We start from the raw sequence: 24,376 nt of genomic DNA, 5'->3' as shown, positions 1-24,376 counted from the left end.
TTCTGCATCGCAAATTTGTACAAATCAGTTGACGAAAGGTGAACATACGGTCACGTATGCCGGTCTCAGAAATGAACACGACAATTACTACGCAGTAGGAATTGAACATAATATTTCACATTTGTGTACGAATCACGTGTGTGATTTATGCAATCAAAGTTGTTATGCCCTTGTGTACAAGCCACTCTTACATACTCTAATGCTCTGGGGTCACCCACTCGTGCACCTCACCTGTCTCTCCTCTGCCTTATCCGGCAGGTCACCACCCTGGCGTGACCACCGGTAGTTCACAGGAGGTTCCAGGTCAGTCTTGCACTCCATGCTCACCGTCGACCCGTATTCTGCTGTCAGTGTTTCGATGGCTGCAGCGTCGTCATTCATTGGGTCAGGTATGTCTGTGGAAAAGAACAAACGCCTTACTCAATTTTAACAATACGAGAGAAGGAAAGTTGCTACTCACCATATAGTGGAGATGCTGAGCCACGATAAGCACAATAAAAAGATTGACACAATCGTAGCTTTCGGTCATTAAGGCCTTTGTCAGCAGGAGACACACATAAACACACACACTCACGCAAGCGCAACTTGCACACACATCTGCAGTCTCAGAGAGCAGAAACTACTCTATTTTAAGCAGTTTTTAACAAGTAACAAAAATCGTACCAGTGATTTTACTGATCTAGAATAACAAGTTTCCTATTGATGGCTCTGTCATATACGTACGACTGTTGGAGTTTACTGTTTCGTCAAATTATTTTATTTAAATAACTGACTATTTACTGGCACAAATTATCAGAGAAAATAAAAATTCTAAAGCTAATCTGAAAGACAGGGATTTTAATTGGCTACAAATTGATTTTTACTTCAGTTTATAATGTCACTCCTTCTAAACTTATGATTGGGCCTACTAGTCTTGCTGTAAGGTGCATGCACAGAAACTGAGAGAGCTCGGATCACTGAAATCTTCCTCTGTCAAGCCTTCACTCTCAACTATGTGAGGAGTCACCAGGAATGACATGAGGTTTAGATTCCATATTAAACTAAAGGTCCCCTTTCCCCACTTGGGGCACACAAGTTGTTGATGTGGCATCCACTCGCCACTTGATCCAAATGCAGTTATTAGTATCCATTCGATACATTTTGCAGTGTGACTGTGCTATTCTGACCGTAAACACTTAATCTGCCTGAAAGTGACTTCTTATTGGCAGTATTTGCCTTCAGGATGTTCCAGGACTGCTGATAGGCACAACTGAAGGTGAAAATACTACTCCTAGCTTTCTGATCCAGAAGGAGAAGAGGAAGGCTATTTAAAGAATCAGATTTCACTTCACACCTACTTAAAGAGACAGCCTCCACTCATTCCAAACTAGCTCTGTAAGCTTAGACCAGATTTATCTTTGATTCAAAGAAATAGTATCAAGGGCAACTAAGAAATTTATACCAAACAAATAAATAAAACAAGGAACTGAGTCTTCATGGTACACAAAACATGTCAGAATACTGTTCCAAAAACAACAAAAAAGCATGCTACATTAAAAAAAAAAAATCTCCAAGATTGGCAAGCTCAAATTTTAACATGATTTCAATGTGATATGCTTTTAAGTTTCCACAACAAAACTCAGTCTGGAAATCTGGTAGAAAAACTGAAGATATTCTGGTCATTTGTAAATTAGACCAGCTGCAAGACATGATTAACACCTCTGATCTGAGACTGCAACGATAAAGTTACTGGTGACAGTGCCACTAAAGTGGAGGTACTGAACGCGGTTTTCTGAACGGTGAAGTACATATTCCAGAATTCAAATCAAGAATAACTGCCAACATGAGTAACCTAGAAGTAGATATCCGTGATGCAGTGAAGAAACGTAAATCACTTAATAAAGGCAAGCTTCTCAGGTGAGGTTGTATACTACATAGGTTCCACTCAGAATAAGCTGATGGAATAGTTCAATTTTCAACAATCATATCGAACTGTTTGCACAGTGAAACCTCCATACCTAAAGACTGGGAAGTTGCAAAGATCACACCAATATTTGAGAAAGAAAATAGGATTAATCCACTGAATTACAGACCCATATTACCGACATCAATCTGCAGTATACTCTCAGAACATACACTACATTTGAACATTATGAATTACCTCAAAGAAAACAATCCATTGACATACAGTCAGCGTGGATTCAGAAAATTTAGTTCTTATGAAACACAACTAGATCTTTATCTACACAATGTAATGAGATTTATAGATTCATTCTCCTTAAAAAAACATCAAACTCAGAAATTAGCTCGAAACCATTTTCTGGAGCAGAAAAGGGGTTACGCTTGTCAATTCTTGCTGAAAGACGACACAACAAATTCCATATGATAGTCACCCTTTAAGGAACTCAGCAGAGCCATACAGAATGAATGCCATGAAATGCTGAAAAAGGCAGTCCGCCTTCATGCCTTCTCTACACTTAACTCTGCTCGAGCAACGCAAGAGTTGTTGACCTCATTTAGTCGGAATATTTTAAACCACCCCGTAGTCAAAATCTTGCATCTAAATTCTATCACTTATTTCCTAAATTGAAGGAATGTGAGTATGGAAAACACTTTTCCAATGACGAGGTGGTGAAAATCGAACTGGAGAAGTGGCTCAAAGAGTCGGTGGGAGAAATCTGGAACAAAGGTATTACAAAACCCGTGCCACAGTTGACAAAATGCACTGTATTAAATGGCAATTATGTGGAAAAATGTCGTAATACCTCTGCTAGTGTTTCGTTGTGTTTGCGTACGAGATCTTTTAATCTAATTTTCTGTATATCCCTCATATCACCACCAGTTTAATATGGTGCTGTCCACCTTTGGAACGCAATACACTGTACTGTGTCATCAGATCTGGCACAGATCACTGCCTAGTTCTACACTACTGGCCATTCAAATTGCTACACCATGAAGATGACGTGCTACAGACACAAAATTTAACCGACAGGAAGAAGATGCTGTGATATGCAAATGATTAGCTTTTCAGAGCATTCACACAAGTTTGGCACCTGTGGCGACACCTACAACGTGCTGACATGAGAAAAGTTTCCAACCGTTTTCTCATACACAAACAGCAGTTGACCGGCGTTGCCTGGTGAAACGTTGTTGTGATGCCTCGTGTAAGGAGGAGAAATGCGTACCATCACGTTTCCGACTTTGATAAAGGTCGGATTTTAGCCTGACGCGATTGCGGTTTATCGTATCGCGACATTGCTGCTCGCGTTGGTCGAGATCCAATGAGCGTTAGTGGAATATGGAATCGGTGGGTTCAGGAGGGTAATACGGAACGCCGTGCTGGACAGTTCGATGACATTTGCAGCAGCACAGACTATCAGCTCAGAGACCAAGGCTGCGGTTACCCTTGATGCTGCATCACAGACAGGAGCGCCTGCAATGGTGTACTCGACGAACCTGGGTGCACGAATGGCAAAACGTCATTTTTTCAGATGAATCCAGCATCACGACGGTAGCATCCGTATTTGGCGACACTGCGGTGAACGCACATTGGAAGCGTGTATTCGTCATCGCCATACTGGCGCATCACCCTGTGTGATGGTATGGGGTGCCATCGGTTACACGTCTCAGTCACCTCTTGTTCGCATTGACGGCACTTTGAACAGTGGACGTTACATTTCAGATGTGTTACGACCCGTGGCTCTATCCTTCATTCGATCCCTGTGAAACCCTACATTTCAGCAGGATAATGCACGACTGCATGTTGCAGGTCCTGTATAGGCCTTTCTGGATACAGAAAATGTTCAACTGCTGCCCTGGCCAGCACATTCTCCTGATCTCTCACCAACTGAAAATGTTTGGTCAATGGTGGCTGAGCAACTGGCTCGTCACAATACGCCAGTCACTACTCGCCATCCGAGCTCTGTTTGGCTCAATGGCCAGGCATGTCAAGGCCGTTATTACAGCCAGAGGTGGTTGTTCTGGGTACTGATTTCTCTGGATCTATGCACCCAAATTGCGTGAAAATGTAATCACATGTCAGTTGTAGTATAATATATTTGTCCAATGAATACCCGTTTATCATCTGCATCTCTTCTTAGTGTAGCAATTTTAATGGCCAGTAGTGTATTTGCAGCAGACGAGCCTCGAGGAAGCACATTCTGCCACGAGGTACGGACGTCCGACACATTGTCCCCTACTCTGGGTTTCACTGACTTTCGACCACTTTCCAAAGACGTTCGTGGCAGTAACAAACCATCATGCAACCGGCTTTACTTTTTAAAATATACTTGCTCCCAGACGTTGGGCAATAACAATCTGCTCTTTGTGGAAGTCCCAAATGTACAGCCCGTATCATTGATTGAATGATTCCCCAGTCACCTCTGGCCCACTTATCTACTTTCCTATGTCCATACTGCCACCAGGCGACATTCGACCTTGTGGTGGCCAGTGATCCTAATGTTTCACAGTTCATCAGTGTATGTGGTACCGTAAAGAGAATCCTGCAGAAACCGACAATCTACAAAATAGGATTTCAGTAAAATATGATCTACCGATGAGACCACAAATGCACCGAAAAAGCCTGAACAAGAGAAATATTAATTTTTAGCATAATAGTGGAATCGAATGCCTACAATGGTAGATTTGCTTAGAAACAGACTACAATACTTAACAGCGAGCAGGTATTTTTTCTTAGCTATACTCGGCACTACAAATCTGTGTATTGAAAGGTGACTTACATTTGAGTTGTCCGGGAAAGCGAGCAGTTAGTGCAGAACAAATACACACAGAGAATTAGATGCCACACTATTAATTTGTCAAATTTCCAATTTGATGTTTGAATACAATGGAAATGGTTTGGGCTGGTAACTATGACTCTTACCCTGAATGGTGAGCACATAGTCTTCACTGAAGGTTCCAGCACCGGTGTAAGCCGTGCACCTGTACACACCTCCATTTTCTGGCCTCACGTTTGTTATCCTGAGGGAAAAGTACACACATATATATGCTGTCATGAACATAGCAAAGAACAGTGCTCTTACAAAATGTGGGCAACACAAATAACATAATCACTTTAATTGATGCAATTGTGGATTCTTGGTGAGACAATGTATAACTTACTTTGGTACTGGTCTAAGCAGTGTTATAATTATTTAATGGAAGTAGATGTACTACATATAGAATAGATGGAAAAGGGAAAAGTTACTTCTATTAGAAATATTAGGAATTACAAAGATAAATGTGTGTACGCCCATCCACACTTACTAGACTCAATTTAATGATTTACCTCTTTTACATAATATTGTGACTTCTTCATAAGAGTGAAGCTGTTTTGGAATCTTGTGGACATCATTCATAAATAGGTAATTACGCAGATATACACTTACATAACCAATGTCACAATTCCTGTGTACATCGCTCTTTACTCTTCAGTGATGTTTAAACAACAGAAAATCTGGGCAACAATAATATTATGAATTGTGATAGCTAACTACCTACCACACAGAGGAGACATTAAGCGACAGGCAGACACATTTAAAACTAGATGCCTCGAAAACAGCAGCTTTCCAATCAAGTCCGTCCTTCATCTCTCTCTTTCTTACACACACACACACACACACACACACACACACATGGCCACTATCATTTCTGGGTGCTGTCACACCACAGCACCTGGAGAAAAAATAAGTAAAGTTAGTTCCCCACCAGTGCATCATTTTAGACACATTGTTGCAGCATTTAAGTTGAAAGTAGCAGTTGCTATGCAATGTCCCCATTGGCAGGTGGTCCGAGAGTGTGGAGGTGTTATGGGTACCATAGTATTAGTGTAAATGGTATTTAACAGTTTTTCTCAGGCTCATGTTGGAGGTCAAAGTGTGTAGAAGTTTAACAACGAGGGTAGAATTATTTACTGCAATTCAAAACAAAGTTTCAGTGTGAAAGTTCAGACAGTTATTGCGGTTTATAGTAGGTCGTTGTGAATGGTGAGTTTAATTTAATCTATATGGAACAATAAATAGTCACTATTTTCATCTCAATCATAAAACTAAACCTGCCACGAGTCATTTTCCTAGTTTACCACCCCAACAGAGAGAAAGAAATCTAAGTTACGAAAAGACGAGAATAAGTGATGGTCAAGTTCAAGTCAAAGAGATAAACAAAGTAACTTACAAAGCTGAACAGTAATTAAATGAAAGATTTTACGGAGATATGTGGGAGTACCATGAAACAGGATAGTACTGCAGTATATGGGAGAAGAGTTAAGAGCTTTACAGTAAACACCGAAATCCCCGTCCCACACGACCACAGCACGTTGCTGGAGGAGCTAAGAGAAGTATCGTGCGGTAATTAATGTTGCAGCAGTGATACATCTGATCCAGATGACGTCTTTAGCCGTCCTGAGCTGTCTGACAGAGTTACAATATTTCCACTGCTGTCATAAAATAATTGCCACACAATACTCCACTTTTTTAAATGGGTGCCCTATTTTTCTTCGGCTGTGCTACAGTACTGTGGGTGCAGTGTTAATTGCGTATTACGACTGCAGAGAAACAAAAAATTAACTACATAACTTTATTTTTTACGGTTTATATCAAAAATTTTATGACTACACTTCATACTTACACTGCTTCTGCACAACATTCGAAAACAGCAGGAATTTACTAGGGAAATGGCCTTTTTTATTTATTCAGATAAAGGGTTAAGAACTTCTATTCTCAGCGAGAGGGTGGCCTCGCCTCACCTGAGCAGTTCGTTGGCAGTCTGCACGTTGCCGTCGAGCTGCCGGTCGCGGTCCTCCTTGGTCCAGCGGAAGTTGACAGGCACCGAGCCGTCCGCCCCGGAGACACGGCAGCGCAGGTCCACGTTGTCGCCCGCTCGCACCTGCTGGCTACTCGCGTCGACGTGCAGTGACAGGCTCGACACTCCTGCGGTGCGACCACGGTGTGGCGAGCGGACCGTAAGGTCGAGCGAGACGAAACGGCGTAGGTTCCGGTGTTACGGCAACGGGACGTCATCACGGCAAATCGCCGACATTCGAAGTCGATCCGGTGTCGGATAGCGATTTTGTTGCCACAATTTGAGTGGTGGCAGGATGGGGAGCGAGGTGAGGAGAATGGGAGAAATATACGTCAAAATTAGAAAAGAAATAATGCAGCGTGTCTTAAACATTATAATGCATCACAGTAAATCAAATATTGCTTCCACTAATTTATGAGGCTAAATACAACACCTATTACAAAAATAAAAATTAACTTCTTTATGTTGTAGAACCCGAGAGGAAAACTGAAGTCAATCAATGGTGCATTTAAAGCAACTACTGTCCTTACATTACTGACAGACATACGGTCAGGGTCTTCTACTCACTATAATTTATACGATAGGAAGATTTTTGTTAATATTACACCTCCTTTAGTCACAATAATTTATTCTGTCGCTTTAGTAAAATACGTTCCAGAGGAGCTTCAACTCCATAATTAGGGACAACACTGACATTTTAGTTGAAGCTTCCCGGCAGATTAAAATTGTATGCCACACCAGAGCTCGAACCTGGAACCTTCGCCTTTGGGGGCAAGTGCTCACTGACGGAGCTATCTGAGCACAACTCACAATCTGCCCTCATAGCTTTAATCCTGCCCGTACTTCTCTATTACCTTCCAAACTTCAAAGAAGTCCTCCTGCACTGCATTGCACCTCAGCAATAGCCTTTCTCCTGGGAGTGTTAGTCCCACAAAATGTGCAAGAGAACCTTAGCGAAGTCTGAAAGGTAGGAGAAAAGAAACTGGCGGAAGTAAAGCTGTGAGGGCGGGTCTCGAGTCGTTCTCGGATACCTCCGTAGGTAGAGCACTTGCCCGTAAAATACAAATGCCCAGGTTCAAATTCCACTCAGGCATATATTATATTGGTGCATAAGTTCGCAGTGGTTTTTTTTTTTTTTTTTTTGTATTCCAACTCCTATTGGTTTATTTATCGGTTGTCATTTTTTATTAGTAGGTCACTGTCAAAGTGAGAGGTGTGGACTCTAGAAAATGGAATGCCAAAGGGAGAAATCAGAACATTTCTAGCATATTCTCTTGTTTGAGATCAACAGAGGGGTGACAGTAATGGAGGCAGCTAGAAATGTTTGGGCCTTGTACGGAGATAGTGCCACTGGACACAGCACGGTAATAAAATGGTTTCTTCCTCTTAAGGAGGATCGTTTTGACATTGGGCTAGTGGCTCTCGGAAGAGCTTCGGGGTTTGACAGAGATTGTTTAAACACAGTAATCTACAATGATTCGTGTCAGTGTACTCGAAATGGCAAATGTGATGAATTGTGAGCATTCCACCTAATCGAATGTACAGGTGCCACATACTGCAAGCCAAAATCACAAAAATCAGCAGGTGGCCACGTGTCATCTGAGGTTACTTGTCGTCGATTGGCTCACGAACAACACCGACCATTCCTATACTGTACCATTACTGGTGACGAGAAATAGTGTCTTTGTATTAAGGTCAGGAAAATAGAAGAACGGTCGCACTCAAACATAGCAGCAACTACTAGTACAAAGGCCTGCATGCATCAACAACAGATAATGTCATACAGATGATGGTGGAACAGCGACAGTGTGGTGTACCACGAATTCCTTCCCTGAGGTGTAACCGTCACAGCTGATATTTACTGTCACCAAGTGAAACGCAATCCGAGAATGACGATCAGGAAGACTGTGCGAAGTGATGCTACTCGACAATAATACGCGCACGCATTCTACTGAACTGACCAAAAGACGCTACACATGAACTGGGTTGGTAAGAAATTCTGGACCCATCCTACTCACACGGTTTTGTGCACTCAGAGTTTCACCTTTTCTGCTCTCTGTCAAACAACTTTCTATCTGTATGAGAATGCACTCCAAATATGGCTCAACGAGTCCTTCTCCTCGAAGCCATATGATCTCTACAGTAGCAGAATCAAAAAGTTACGCCAGCATTGACAGACTGTTGTAATTCGTGGCATTCTAGTCAGAGCTGCCAGAGATGGCAGTCATGCGCATGTGTGGTGTGCTTGCTGTGTAAATAAATAAATGTGTGTGTGTGTGTGTGTTTGTTTGTTTTTCCTTTTATGAAGAAAGGCTTTGGCCAAAAGCTAATGTATATGTGTGTTTTCGTTGTTTCTGTTTGCAACTCAATGTATTTATCTTCATGGACAGGTAGCAATCTATCTTTTCACAGCTGAGTATGATTGGTGACTAAAGTTTCTGTTACATGTATGTCACATTTATTAAAATTATGGAAAAATTCTACAAACTTATGCACCAACCCAATAGCTTTAATCCACGACAGGAGTTTCAAACCAGCACAAATTCTTCTGCACATTATACACGATTTCTGGGAGGAATACAGTTGCTAGCTTTACACGAAAAAAGGTCTTGGGTGAGATAAACAAAATAAATAAGTATTATTAATGTTGATGGCCAGAAGGTGACTTTGCTCCTGTCAGTGAATGGAAGTCCACCTCAATCTGTTTCCAAGGAAACATTGCAAAGGAACTGGATGTGATGAACATTGGGAGTCGGGCACCTCTCGAAAGGCCATTACTCAAAGCAGCACGTAAAACTGCATGTCTTCCATGGGCCAAACAGCACAGAAATTGGAGAGGAGCTGACTGGAGGCATGTACAGTGGTCCAACTACTCACAATTTTGAATCTCTTCAAATGTCGTGAGGTGTCGCATGCATCGATTCTTGGTGAGACGCTTCACCTGCAGTGCATGGAGGCCGTAGTTCAGGCTAGAGGTTGTTTTGTCATGTCTTGGGGTTGCTTTTAATACCGTGACTTTATGCACACTCGTTCAGGTTTATGTGAGCATGAATCGGGACGTTTACTTCGCAGAGGTGTACTTTCATTTGATTCTAATTTCTTTGCTGTACGGTGCTGTTTCATGACGCAAAGTATCTGGAGTATAGTACTTTCCTCCTGTTTGGAGAGATGGTATGTTTGCATTACAACACCTTGTGATAAACTATGGAAAAACAAATATTCTTATTTTTTATATCAATTTGCACTGAAATAATAATAATAATTTATTATTATTATTCTGCAGGTGTTAAAGCTAAGCTACAGTAATGTGCAATATATGTTGCTAATCCAAAACTAGTTTCAGATTAATATACTACATAATCACCACAACGGAAGTCTCACTGATATTGTCTTATGATACAAATACTCTACATAAAGTCTGAGTATTACTGTGACAAGAGAATACATTTACAATGCAAACTGAAAGAACTGTGAAGGGAAAAGATAATAAAATAAAATTTTAATACTAGGGTTACAATATTAATGAGAGTATAGCTCAAGAAAAAAACCTTTCAAAGGAAAGACATAAATAAAATAAAATGGACACAACAGCTATATTATTAGAATTTTAGTACTATTAATGAAATTATGATTTAAATTGAAACACCTCAATACATTTTAAATTTTCTTCTTTTATAATTTGTTAAAAGAGTTAGTTGCTACAGACCAACTTTCAACAGCAACCAAACCTGGATTAGAACGAGGCCAATTAGTGTTATGTTCCAGAAATAATTGTGGAAACAGTGTTACGTCCTTACGGAGTTCAACTAGAATTAATTCTACAAATGCAGAAGAAACATGGCGTGCAAATCATAAAATCAAAGGGATAACAAAAGTAAAAATCAAAACAAAATTGATTTAGCCAGTCAAGGCAGGATGGAATGCAGGATTGTAGCACATCATAAAACCATACCGCATCCTGTAGTCGAGTCCAGCAATCTCCCTCAAATCCCGAAGAATCAAATATTCGAGACGTGTGAGCACAAACAGTGGAAGAAACCACAGCAAGCTATTGTTGCATGTTGCGGGATGTGACCAAAGCTGTAAGCTCCTTAAAAGTTTGCATATTACATAACAGCATCATTCTTCAAGAATACCTACTATGCCCCAGCTGTGGCCAGCTTCGCAGGAAAAGCTAGGGAAGAAAGCACAATATCTAAATGCCAAAATGAGCAAGGCTATGTTTTGTAGTGTCAGCAGGAAGAAAATGCTTGTATGGGTGCACTAGCCAACAGAGAATACACCATACATTAACTGAAGGCTTTAAACATAAAATTTTTGTTGGAGGATTTTCACAAAAAAGGTGGGCATTCTACTTTACACTTATCTGTAACTAATACAGAACAACTTAAAATGAATACAGTGACTACAAACATCTATAAATATTTAATTCATAGTAATACATTGATAAGAATTACAGAGAATGTAAAAGAAAGTATAGAATTTAGACTGTCATGGAAGCACAGTGATTCAAAAGCCCATGCATGGCAATGTGCAAGTGATAAGTTGCGTGGCATTAAGTGAAACTGTCAATCTTGTGTAGAAGGTATTCTGTATATTGGACTCGAACAACTGTCATTCCGTCATCGCAGTGTGGAGAAGATAGTACAACTGAGCAGCTCCAAATGCTGACAACATTTATAGATGGCATCAGCATGGGATTTTTAAATCAGTATCTTCCAAACAGATAGATCAATCGTATTGGACGTGATGATGCTATGTTCTGCCAGGATTTTTCGACTTGATACTCATGATTTTCTTTTTGTAGGGCTATGTGAAACACCTTGTATATGCCTCTTTGCTGGAAGCAATTGCAGGATTCAGAAATGCTCATCTCTTGACGATTCAGAATGTATGATGAGAAATTGATTCTCATTCAAATGTTGTCTGTTCAACTAACAGGACACATATAGCATTTTTTTGTATTTTCTTCCCATTCTCTGTAATTCTTACTGATGTATGCTATGCATGAAATAGTTTTAGCTGTTTGTAACCACGCCATTGATTCTGAACTGTCCAGTACAAACAAAACGATTTACATATGTTCCTGCCACCACAGTAAGAAGGCTTTAACCGAGAGACATAGTCAAATCACATCACCTGACTTCTGGCTTGTAGTGGCAGGTATAGTCTTGTAGACTGGAAACTCACAAAGGCATCTGGATGGAATGCGAGAGACTAACTACGAATACAAAGTGCTTGACACGAGGAAAAAAGACAATTTTTTTTATCTTTGTATTGTAAATTTGAAAGTGCAAGTCTTGCAGACAGCACATGACAGATGTTAGATTTGTCAGTCCAATCAGTATCAGAACATTAGAAACACGGGAATCCATGGAGAGAAGAAAACAATCTTTTCACTCAAGATATTCAGGAAGTTCAGGGAATCAGCATTTGCAACAGATTGCAGAGTCATTTTAGGGCTTCAAGCATAAAACACTCGAGTGACTATTTGGGATGTTAAACAATGACAAAAGTGACCACCTATCTGAAGTCAATAATGGGGTGGTAAAGAGAAAACACACAAAAAATCACTGAAGATAACTTTCCATTTGTTTCTTGCAGTGTTCTGCATAAGACTGTGTCCAAACAACTAGGGTGCTGCAAGGTATACGCTTGTCGGGTTCCAAAATTCCTTCCCAGAACCAGAAAACTCAATAAATGGCTGCTTCTCTATTCTTTATTTCCTGCTACGATAGAGAAAGAGAACGTGTGCTGTACACTATAATTGTAACTAGTGAAGGGATGCAGATCGCCTATGCTGGCACAAAAGTGAAAGAGCAGACAAAAAACAAGCTAAACTTTGGCAGACAGTAAGGTTACGACTTCCTTTTTTTGGGACGCTAAAGGTATTCCGTTTGTGAAATTTTAAAGAGACTGTGAAAATGTCCAAGGTGCAAAAGATGTCCGCAATGTGTGACCCCATCACAAACCTTCAAAATGTTGCCCAGTATGGTCTCGGAAGGTTGGGGTATAAAAGTGTGTGAAACTGCCAAGATTGTACAGATACCAAAAGAATGTTTTGGCTACATTGTGCAATAGCATTGCATACAAGAAAGCTATCTTTGTGCAGAATGGGTGCTGCACACATTCGCAACAGATTATAAACAAATGGAAAAAGTGAAAATCAGTCAGGGATCAGTTTTCAACATATTACTACAAAAATCTAACAACTTTCACGGAAACACGAAGCGTCATAGGAAGCTGTCCGAAGGGGCGTTCCTGTTTCACAATGGCCCAATTCATTCCGTACAGGACAGCCACGCTTGCTGCTTGTGTAATCACGGTAACATCCTGAAATGGCACCAATGACTACTTTCTCTTTTCTCAGATGAAGAAACCATTGCACGGTAGGCATTTTCATATCGATAATGTGTTGATTTTTTGACGTGGAACATTTCCGTAACAGCCAACATGCAGACTTCTACAAGTGAGGCCTCTGTAAAGTCACCCATCATTGGGAAAAATGTGTCATCATTGAAGGACCTGTCACATATCAAGTGACTAAATATAATCAAATTTAACAGAGTTGGATTTTTTTTTTGGAAGTGACGGTTAAAACTTAAGAAACTACAAAAGGTATTGGAAAAGATACATTTGCGCTAACAGGCTGACAACTTTCAACACTCGAGACTACATTAAGACAACTGACCGAAGGACCAGCTCCTCGAGATTTTTGAGGCATCACAACCCTAAAATCGACCGAGAAGACAATCTATTTGCTCAAATCGAGCGACGAGAAAACAGAGACGAGGAGCAGGCCGAAGCCAAAGTAGGTGGGAAAACCAACCCCGTCCGCCCCTGCGGTAGCCGGCAGGTCCGCCACCACAGTAGAGCTCGTCGCTGCCGTCGCGACAGTCGATGCGGCCGTCGCACTGAGCCGTGAGCGGGACGCACTCCCCAGTGCGGCACTGGAAGCCGCCCACAGCCGCCACGCCGGAGACGCCCGGAGGGGCGAAGTAGCACCCACCCGCCGTGTACACTGTGGTGGCACCAGGCATCAGTGATTGACAGACACTCGGCGGCCGTCTGACACCGGCCAGTCCTCAGGTGGGGTGAGAAGGAAAGCAGAATGCCACCGAGTAGGAACGTGGGAAGAGGGAGAGGAGGGCACGGAACCAGTCTGGTAAGTGGAACGGCTGCTGCAGCTTTCCATCGGTCATTTTCCTACTGTCGCCTCAGAAGATCAAAGCCAAATTCCCCGGCATCTGACAACATTATCCATTCATTTCTCACACAACACTTTGATATGTGCCACACACGTTGTAAACATTAAATGCTGTGCTCTACAATGTTTTTGTCCCCTGGACTCCAATGAGACACATTGAGCACAGGAAGATGGCAGTCCAAGTTTCCAACTGGTCATCAAGATTTAGGTTAAAAACATTTCAAAAGCTCGGGCTATAAGAAATATTTTATTTTTGCCAGTGACACAGTACTTGTTACTTCTGTACAGGATCCTATTGATTTTTTTCAAGTTGGTGGTATGGATTCTGTGGTCTCGTTCTTCAGTCTTGAAGATGTAATTTCTCTTGCTGGAACGCTGATCATTTACAAATTCGTCCACGATTATCATCAAAATTTGTTCTTGAGACTTCCAATGTCTCCCTGTATGCACCTATAATGACTGGTTGGAGTTTAGACAGCACTTTGATCAAAGATGGTCAATTGTAGCATCTAAATTACTGAGTCAGGCAGTGAACAAAATTCTGTGCTGAAACTGGAACTGATACAACTGTCTGAACACACAGATATTCATCTTTCATCAATTGTTTCGAGAGTGGGTGGGACTCCAAAAAAAGAATTCTCTTGGCTGTCCATAAGAGTTCTCTCACTGCCGATTCCTAACTCGATACGCTCAGTGCCTTAGTGAAGTCCGAAGCCAAGTTATACAATAATAAAAACAAGTGTGGAATTTGGAGACAACGTTGGCCTTCCTTTTTATTATGGTATCTGGAGTATTATTTCCCAACAGTCAACATTTTCAACTTCTTTTGCAGTAGTGAACAGTTTGTTTTTGTACTGTCTTAGCCCAAAACAAAATGACAAGGAGTATGTGGCTTTATGAAGTGAGGTCAGGATGTGTCCCATTCTTTAACCTCAACAAGTATTTTTCTCCAGTAATTCAGTCATTTTCAGACAATTTCTCTGGAGATGACCACACCTACTTCATGCCACTGACAGAATAATTATCAGCTTGTAACTCCAGCCCAGCAGGTCCTGATATGTATACACACACAAACTTCTCCTACTTTTCATGACTCGTTACATAAACAATGGTACATACCTTAACAGTGTTCCAGACAATTTCTTGCTTCTGAACACGAAAAGGCATATTTCCCAGTTACAGTTCCCTCAGACCATTCATAGTATTAACAATTTCAGCTTTTTGATCTCCATTTTAGTAAAAAAAACTTCATTTTGCCCCATTTTTTGACAACAGGAAACAAATAGTTTTATTTAATTTACTTGGGAATGAAATTCAGTTGATCACATAAATGTTTCAGTCCACTCTTTCATGCGTAAACATATTGTGGTTTACGTAGGGTGATGTTCTGAATTAATATTACCCTCTGGGTAATACGATTTGGAAGTTATTTGTATCGTACAGTTAATTTTATAGTTAATGCACATTTCCAGAGAAGCAGCATTTCCAAAATACTTTAAGTTCTCTCAAAAATAAATTTTTGGTTCCTAATCCACTACATGAGACATTCTAATCACTATTAAACTAAGAACTAGACAAAAATCAGGAAAAACCATTTTAAGTCAATCCATGTCATTCATTCACATTACCCTATTGAAGTCACCAGTTCAGTCACCGAGCATTGTTTCATTGAGAAGCCCCCGCCCCCTCCCCCTTCACTATGTTTGGGCAGAAAAAGCTCAGATATTGCAAAAGCAAAGCAAGAAGCCGATCTGTGTGAAGGGACAGGTCTCCGCAATTAATAGCCGCCAAAGCATTGCCCCTCTACAGTATTCCATTTTATTATACTCGTTCGGCAAACCTCTGCTGAGGTATAATTTTGGCCAGTAATATTTGTCTTTTGGTGGTTCACACTGAGAAATGCTCGGTATGAAAATGCAGAAATCTCTGGAACCAATTCGTTTGTTAAGAACAAACGTTACTATTAAGCTGCTTCTGACAGATTCTGTAATGTGTAATGTTCCTTAAATTCCTCAGTGGAAAGTCTCTCATAGGTAAACTGGAAATAAATATGTACAATTTCAGCACTGAAGAATTAACTCATCACCTACATAATACACATTTTGCACTTTTAATGCCAGGGAGACTGTAGCTATACCAAAGGTGGCAAAGCACACTGAGCACAAGCATTTGATAATACAGGCATTAAATGTGTATCGGTAACCTCGAAATGTGTTATCAACACTGAGTCAACTTTATACACCGTATTTTGTAGCTTTGTTGTGGTGACCACTGCCACCAGCATTTATCCACACAATTGGAAATTCCTGCATACAATGTTACCATACTTGTCAAAGCCTTTACACATTCCTGCATTTTTATCACAGCACAAATCTATACTTTTTTCCTTCAATTATAGGTGACACTAAGATATAGACTTTTATTTATTTGCTGCATAGCCGAAACTGGCATGCTTTTACAACACATTTGGTTATCAGCAGTAACATAACACACTCACCACTTTCAAAATTACAAGCCAAGAATTTTTCAAGCTCTTAAAAATGTACTGTACATGCTGAAGCTTCTGATGTAACAAAATAATTGGCAAACAAGAACAGCAGACAGACATTTTACGTGTAGTGTTTATTCGAAACACAATGAAAAACTGTGGATGACACCATTTCTCACTCTGTTCCATTGGGCTAACTCCCGACTCACTTTTTGCCGTATCCTCCCCTCAACACCCGTCTTTTGTATAAAATGTCAGAGAAACTGTATTTCTACTTTAAAACAAATAACTGTAAAACCATAAACAAGATCTTCATATCCTAAATATCTTCTTCAATTTCAATGTAGGCCAGTTAAGAAGCGTATTCAGTAATTCACCGTCTGTTAACACACGAAGAGATCAGTTTCTCAATCGAGCCATTATCACTGTCACTGTCGAGGGAAATATCCTAAATACTTTCTACTGTTAAAAATACACAACGTACGGTCATCTAAAAAGAACAACTCACGTTGCCCGTACACTGTCAACTCCAGGTGAACAATTCACTTTTACTTCCTTTGGACACTTCTACCTGTCACACGAATTCTGAAATCTGTGTTCAAAACAGCAAACAGCTTCTTGAGTTGGATATTTGGGTTTGGGTCATGTAATGGGATAACTCAAAATGGGGTGGTAAACAAAATAAACCAATGATCAATGCTGCCTTGAAAGGAAAAAAAAGAAGCAAATAAAAATTTTAAAAATCATTAAAGGTTAACGTAGGGCAAAACGTGCAAAAAATTAAATAAAATTTGTTAGAACTACAATTGTACTTAGTGACTGAAAAGTTGTATTGAAGTGTGAATGGTGGCACCTTCTAGAACTGTAAAATGTGTTACTCTGTCCAACATTAATACCACACCAGTTATTTGACCGCCAAACCACTTCTCACAGTGAATGAAAACTTAGAGCTTCCTAAACATTTGGCTCGTGGCAGCTTTCTCAGTTCCAACAAGGAAACAGTTTTGGTCAGCCACGTGAACCCACGTCAGAGAATACGGACAATAAGTTAGTGACTGACTTACACACTCGATATTTCATTTGACACAATCACAGAAAATGTTTTATATCGTTCATTGGTATCGACTACCAGTGAGAAACATCAGAACTAGAAATGAGAAAGAAAAGAGTGTGTATTTTACTTTTGTCTCGTACGTACAGAGTTGACAAACTAAAACAAATATTCTTTTCTTTTTCCTTCCTAGTTCTGATTATGGTCAGTGGTGGCCAATACTGGTGAACAATGTAAAACCTGTCCTGTTACTGCATGAACCAAATCACTGAGTGTATAATACTTGTTACTTTTGTTTTACGATAAAATGGAGCACTGTGAGAGCTACTTTATGTAAGGAAACGTTTACAGGCAACTAAGACATCAGGTAATAGCACTGTTTTTAGAAACTAGTATCTGTATGTAAGAAGTTACGTGTTATGATTAGTGAAAAGAGGAAAAAAGTAAGACACCTAAGAAAGGAAATGTAAACAAAATGTCAGAAAGTGATAAAGTGAAAGGTCAAATTAGGTAAGAAAAGAGAGTTTGCCATAAGTTAGCATTACCCAGTGCTCCAATACTTACATGAGAAGTGGCTTAGGGATAGATTAAAAATCTCACACACTTTGTATTAAATATTTTAATGCCTACACCATGGCATCAGCATTTAAGTATTTTTACATTCTGTTTAAGAAACTGTTTTACCTATTAGTTCTCATTCAAAAATGCAAAAACAACCCTCAGCAGAGATGCACTAGTATTAGCTAACTTCATTTCTTATGCACTTCTAAAGCAACACAGAGTGGGCAAGCTCTCAGCTGCTGCACAGATCACATTGGTATCAATCTCAGTAACAGCTCAACTTCACCAGAAGAAGAGTGAATTTTTATCAGCTACAGAGGGTCACCAATCTTGAGACTGTTAACGGATGACACTGTCGTGCACGGGAAACCGTCGTCTCGGAGTGACCTCACGTCGATTCGGGGCAACTGGCACAATTTATATATGGTGCAAGAAGTGGAAACTCACTTTACATACGGATAAGAGTGTGAGTCATTGCAAATGACAATATTAACAATTTGTTGCTCGAGTCACAAAGAGAGTTTCTCAGGAGCAGAGTAGTTTTTTTGAAACTATCTATACAGTGATCTAGGTTAAGGTCCCAAGTATCACACACTGAAACCATTTACCGTTTGGGCCCTCGTTAGCGAGTAACTGACAACAAAAAATTGTATGATGCACTGTAGCAATAACAACAAGCGTGTAGTTCAAAGCAGTGGTGTATAGTAATGATTAAGATATATTCTAGATACGCTGAAGTTTGTGTGTTCTTATCCTATCAGACACTTTTAATTTATATTTGTAAATATTTATGGAATTGACTTAATTCATTTTTATTCAATTAATTGGGTTAAATGCATTTTTTTATTTCTAATCCTTTGCAGTGTCAACCAATTAATTTTTTACTTGCTCGCATTTTTTCTCCGTATCATTCAATTTTCCATTTTTTGTCTTTAAATATGTCTGCTTGTGAGATGTCTGCTTGTGTCTGTATATGTGTGGATGGATATGTGTGTGTGTGCGAGTGTATACCCGTCCTTTTTTCCCCCTAAGGTAAGTCTTTCCGCTCCCGGGATTGGAATGACTCCTTACCCTCTCCCCTAAAACCCACATCCTTTTGTCTTTCCCTCTCCTTCCCTATTTCCTGATGAGGCAACAATTTGTTGCGAAAGCTTGAATTTTGTGTGTGTGTTTGTGTGTCTATCGACCTGCCAGTGCTTTCGTTCGGTAAGTCACATCATCTTTGTTTTTAGATATATTTTTCCTACGTGGAATGTTTCCCTCTACATATATATATAACAGAGGGAAACATTCCACGTAGGACAAATATATCTAAAAACAAAGATGTCTAGACTTACCAAACAAAAGCGCTGGCAGGTCGATAGACACACAAACAAACACAAATATACACACAAAATTCAAGCTTTCGCAACAAACTGTTGCCTCATCAGGAAAGAGGGAAGGAGAGGGAAAGACAAAAGGATGTGGGTTTTAAGGGAGAGGGTAAGGAGTCATTCCAATCCCGGGAGCGGAAAGACTTACCTTAGGGGGAAAAAAGGACAGGTATACACTCGCACACACACACATATCCATCCACACATACAGACACATATCTTTTAGATATATTTTTTCCACGTGGAATGTTTCCCTCTGTTAAAAACAAAGATGATGTGACTTACCGAACGAAAGCGCTGGCCGGTTGATAGACACACAAACAAACACAAAGATACACACAAAATTCAAGCTTTCGCAACCAACGGTTGCTTCATCAGAAAGAGGGAAGGAGAGGGAAAGACGAAAGGATGTGGGTTTTAAGGGAGAGGGTAAGGAGTCATTCCAATCCCGGGAGCGGAAAGACTTACCTTAGGGGGAAAAAAGGACGGGTATACACTCGCACACACACACATATCCATCCACACATATACAGACACAAGCAGACATATTTAAAGACAAAGAGTTTGGGCAGAGATGTCAGTCGAGGCGGAAGTACAGAGGCAAAGATGTTGTTGAATGACAGGTGAGGTATTAGCGGCGGCAACTTGAAATTAGGAGGTTGAGGCCTGGCAGGTAACGAGAAGAGAGGATATACTGAAGGGCAAGTTCCCATCTCCGGAGTTCTGACAGGTTGGTGTTAGTGGGAAGTATCCAGATAACCCGGACGGTGTAACACTGTGCCGAGATGTGCTGGCCGTGCACCAAGGCATGTTTAGCCACAGGGTGATCCTCATTACCAACAATCACTGTCTGCCTGTGTCCGTTCGTGCGAATGGACAGTTTGTTGCTGGTCATTCCCACATAGAAAGCTTCACAGTGTAGGCAGGTCAGTTGGTAAATCACGTGGGTGCTTTCACACGTGGCTCTGCCTTTGATCGTGTACACCTTCCGGGTTACAGGACTGGAGTAGGTGGTGGTGGGAGGGTGCACGGGACAGGTTTTCCACCGGGGGCGGTTACAAGGGTAGGAGCCAGAGGGTAGGGGAGGTGGTTTGGGGATTTCATAGGGATGAACTAACAGGTTACGAAGGTTAGGTGGACGGCGGAAAGACACTCTCGGTGGAGTGGGGAGGATTTCGTGAAGGATGGATCTCATTTCAGAGCAGGACTTGAAGAAGTTGTATCCCTGCTGGAGAGCCACATTCAGAGTCTGATCCAGTCCCAGAAAGTATCCTGTCACAAGTGGGGCACTTTTGGGGTTCTTCTGTGGGAGGTTCTGAGTTTGAGGGGACGAGGAAGTGGCTCTGGTTATTTACTTCTGTACAAGGTCGGGAGGGTAGTTGCAGGATGCGAAAGCTGTTTTCAGGTTGTCGGTGTAATGGTTCAGGGATTCCGGACTGGAGCAGATTCGTTTGCCATGAAGACCTAGGCTGTAGGGAAGGGACCGTTTGATGTGGAATGGGTGGCAGCTGTCATAATGGAGGTACTGTTGTTTGTTGGTGGGTTTGATGTGGACGGACGTGTGAAGTTGGCCATTGGACAGGTGGAGGTCAACGTCAAGGAAAGTGGCATGGGATTTGGAGTAGGACCAGGTGAATCTGATGGAACCAAAGGAGTTGAGGTTGGAGAGGAAATTCTGGAGTTCTTCTTCACTGTGAGTCCAGATCATGAAGATGTCATCAATAAATCTGTACCAAACTTTGGGTTGGCAGGCCTGGGTAACCAAGAAGGCTTCCTCTAAGCGACCCATAAATAGGTTGGCGTACGAGGGGCCATCCTGGTACCCATGGCTGTTCCCTTTAATTGTTGGTATGTCTGGCCTTCAAAAGTGAAGAAGTTGTGGGTCAGGATGAAGCTGGCTAAGGTAATGAGGAAAGAGGTTTTAGGTAGGGTGGTAGGTGATCGGCGTGAAAGGTGGTGATCGCAGCGAGGCCCTGGGCGTGCGGAATATTTGTGTTTAAGGAAGTGGCATCAATGGTTACAAGGATGGTTTCCGGGGGTAACAGATTGGGTAAGGATTCCAGGTGTTCGAGAAAGTGGTTGGTGTCTTTGATGAAGGATGGGAGACTGCACGTAATGGGTTGAAGGTGTTGATCTACGTAGGCAGAGATACGTTCTGTGGGGGCTTGGTAACCAGCTACAATGGAGCGGCCGGGATGATTGGGTTTGTGAATTTTAGGAAGAAGGTAGAAAGTAGGGGTGCGGGGTGTCGGTGGGGTCAGGAGGTTGATGGAGTCAGGTGAAAGGTTTTGTAGGGGGCCTAAGGTTCTGAGGATTCCTTGAAGCTCCGCCTGGACACCGGGAATGGGATTACCTTGGCAAACTTTGTATCTAGTGTTGTCTGAAAGCTGACGCAGTCCCTCAGCCACATACTCCCGACGATCAAGTACACGGTCGTGGAACCCTTGTCTGCCGGAAGAATGACGATGGATTGGTCAGCCTTCAGATCACGGATAGCCTGGGCTTCAGCAGCGGTGATGTTGTGAGTAGGATTAAGGAGGATTGAGAGGCAAGGCTGGAAGTGAGAAATTCCTGGAAGGTTTGGAGAGGGTGATTTTGAGGTGGGTCCCGCTGTGACGGAGGACGGAACTGTTCCAGGCAGGGTTCAATTTGGATAGTGTCTTGGGGAGGTGGATCATTATATATATATATAACAGAGGGAAACATTCCACGTGGAAAAATATATCCAAAAAGAAAGATGATGAGACTTACCAAACAAAAGCGCTGGCAGGTCGATAGACACACAAACAAACACAAATATACACACAAAATTCAAGCTTTCGCAACAAACTGTTGCCTCATCAGGAAAGAGGGGAAGGAGAGGGAAAGACGAAAGGATGTGGGTTTTAAGGGAGAGGATAAGGAGTCATTCCAATCCCGGGAGCGGAAAGACTTGTCTGCTTGTGTCTGTATATGTGTGGATGGATATGTGTGTGTGTGTGCGAGTGTATACCCGTCCTTTTTTCCCCCTAAGGTAAGTCTTTCCGCTCCCGGGATTGGAATGACTCCTTATCCTCTCCCTTAAAACCCACATCCTTTCGTCTTTCCCTCTCCTTCCCTCTTTCCTGATGAGGCAACAGTTTGTTGCGAAAGCTTGAATTTTGTGTGTATGTTTGTGTTTGTTTGTGTGTCTGTCGACCTGCCAGCACTTTCAATGTGACTTACCGAACGAAAGCGCTGGCAGGTCGATAGACACACAAACAAACACAATTGTGTGTGCGAGTGTATACCCGTCCTTTTTTCCCCCTAAGGTAAGTCTTTCCGCTCCCGGGATTGGAATGACTCCTTGCCCTCTCCCCTAAAACCCACATCCTTTTGTCTTTCCCTCTCCTTCTCTCTTTCCTGATGAGGCAGCGGTTTGTTGCGAAAGCTTGAATTTTGTGTGTGTGTTTGTGTGTCTGTCGACCTGCCAGCACTTTCATTTGGTAAGTCACATCATCTTTATATATATATATATATATATATATATATATATATATATATATATATATATATATATATATATAAAATTAATTTGATGATTAAATTGACAGGGCAAAGGATTAGAAATTTAAAAAATGACATTTAAACCAATTACTTAAATGAAAAATAATGATTAAAGTAATTTGAATAAATGTTTGAAAACAAAAATTTAGAAGCGCCTGACAAGATTCCAACCTACAATCTTCAGCACATTAGGAATGTATCTTAACCACTAAGCTACACCAACGATCTCTATAACATTGCTATTTTTAAGGCTCCAGTGCATCAAACAAAATTCTTTTCTGAGATTATTTTCAAAAGGGCATCCATTAGGTGAATGGCTGTACTTAGCACCTGCACTGCCATACAGATGGTTTCATAAAGCTGATCCCACACCTGAGGACCCTCCCCTTGTCACTCATACTGGTTAAATAACTAGGTATAAAGTTGCAAAATGTCACATAATGGGATGAGCATGTAGGGAAGGTGAATGGCTGCCTACAGGTTACTGGAAGAATTTTGGGGTGTATCACCTATCAAGGGGACCCATTCTCAAGTACTGCCACTACGAAAGAGGCATCGGGGTTGCAACGAGATTTACTGTAAATCTCTGAGAGTGTACATTCTGGGAAGTGCCACGCAACATATTACTTCCTTTCACATACGTGCACAGAAATCAATACAGTGAAAACATTAGAGAAGTAGAACTCACACGGGGTTTACTGACTGTCCACAACAGCACTTGCAGATGGAACATTATGAGACGGCTTGTGGCTCAGAGTTGTAAACGTAGATGTGCAACATCTCATTCACAGTGACTGTGCAGTTACTATACACTAACTTGCAGCAGGCTGCTGACAATGTAATACTTAAGCAGCGAACCTGTGAACACCACTAGGCAACTCCCACATCTCGGAAACTGGCCAGTTCGACACTGTGATGCAGTTTTAATAGCTAAGTGGACAAAGTGCACACGTAAGTGACCGAGGGAGTAGACAGGAGCCACCACTGGACTTACAGGTGCCGAAACGAGAGCTCACCCACTCACAAAAGAACAGCTATTAGGGTGAGGGAGGATTCTACTAGGCGGCGAGGCACGTCACTCACGCTCGACACGCAGGTCGATGTACTCGGAGAACTGGCGGTTGCCGGGGTAGGCCTCGGTCACGGTGCACACGTAGCGACCCGAGTCCTCGGGCCGGACGTCATTGAGCACCAGGGTGTCCCCTCTGCGCGTCGACGTGGGCGGCAGCGGGCGACGGTCGTAGCGCGTCCAGCTGTACGAGGCTCCCCTGTCCGCAATCTGCGACACCCGGCACTGCAGCTCTACGCGGCTGCCCACGTTTGCCGTCTGGTCGCGCTGGACCGGGGAAGTTACTGGTGGGCGCGACTCGTAGTCTGGAAGATCCGAAGAGATG

General features: G+C 41.7%; 1 protein-coding gene across 1 annotated transcript in view; it reads right to left on the bottom strand.

The window, feature by feature from the left end:
* LOC126213609 (basement membrane-specific heparan sulfate proteoglycan core protein-like) overlaps positions 1–24,376 on the bottom strand; it is an 843,204-nt gene that overhangs the window by 54,212 nt on the left and 764,616 nt on the right. Inside the window, exons 65-69 of the mRNA XM_049941462.1 lie at positions 24,066–24,356; positions 13,607–13,798; positions 6,722–6,905; positions 4,862–4,959; positions 232–395 (exon numbers count right to left, since the gene is read on the bottom strand). Of these exons, the coding sequence (XP_049797419.1) occupies positions 232–395; positions 4,862–4,959; positions 6,722–6,905; positions 13,607–13,798; positions 24,066–24,356 (929 nt within the window). The remainder of the gene's footprint in view (positions 1–231; positions 396–4,861; positions 4,960–6,721; positions 6,906–13,606; positions 13,799–24,065; positions 24,357–24,376) is intronic.

Source organism: Schistocerca nitens, chromosome 11 (assembly GCF_023898315.1).
Source record: "Schistocerca nitens isolate TAMUIC-IGC-003100 chromosome 11, iqSchNite1.1, whole genome shotgun sequence".
NCBI lineage: Eukaryota > Metazoa > Arthropoda > Insecta > Orthoptera > Acrididae > Schistocerca > Schistocerca nitens.
This window is presented reverse-complemented; position numbering and strand designations above follow the sequence as displayed.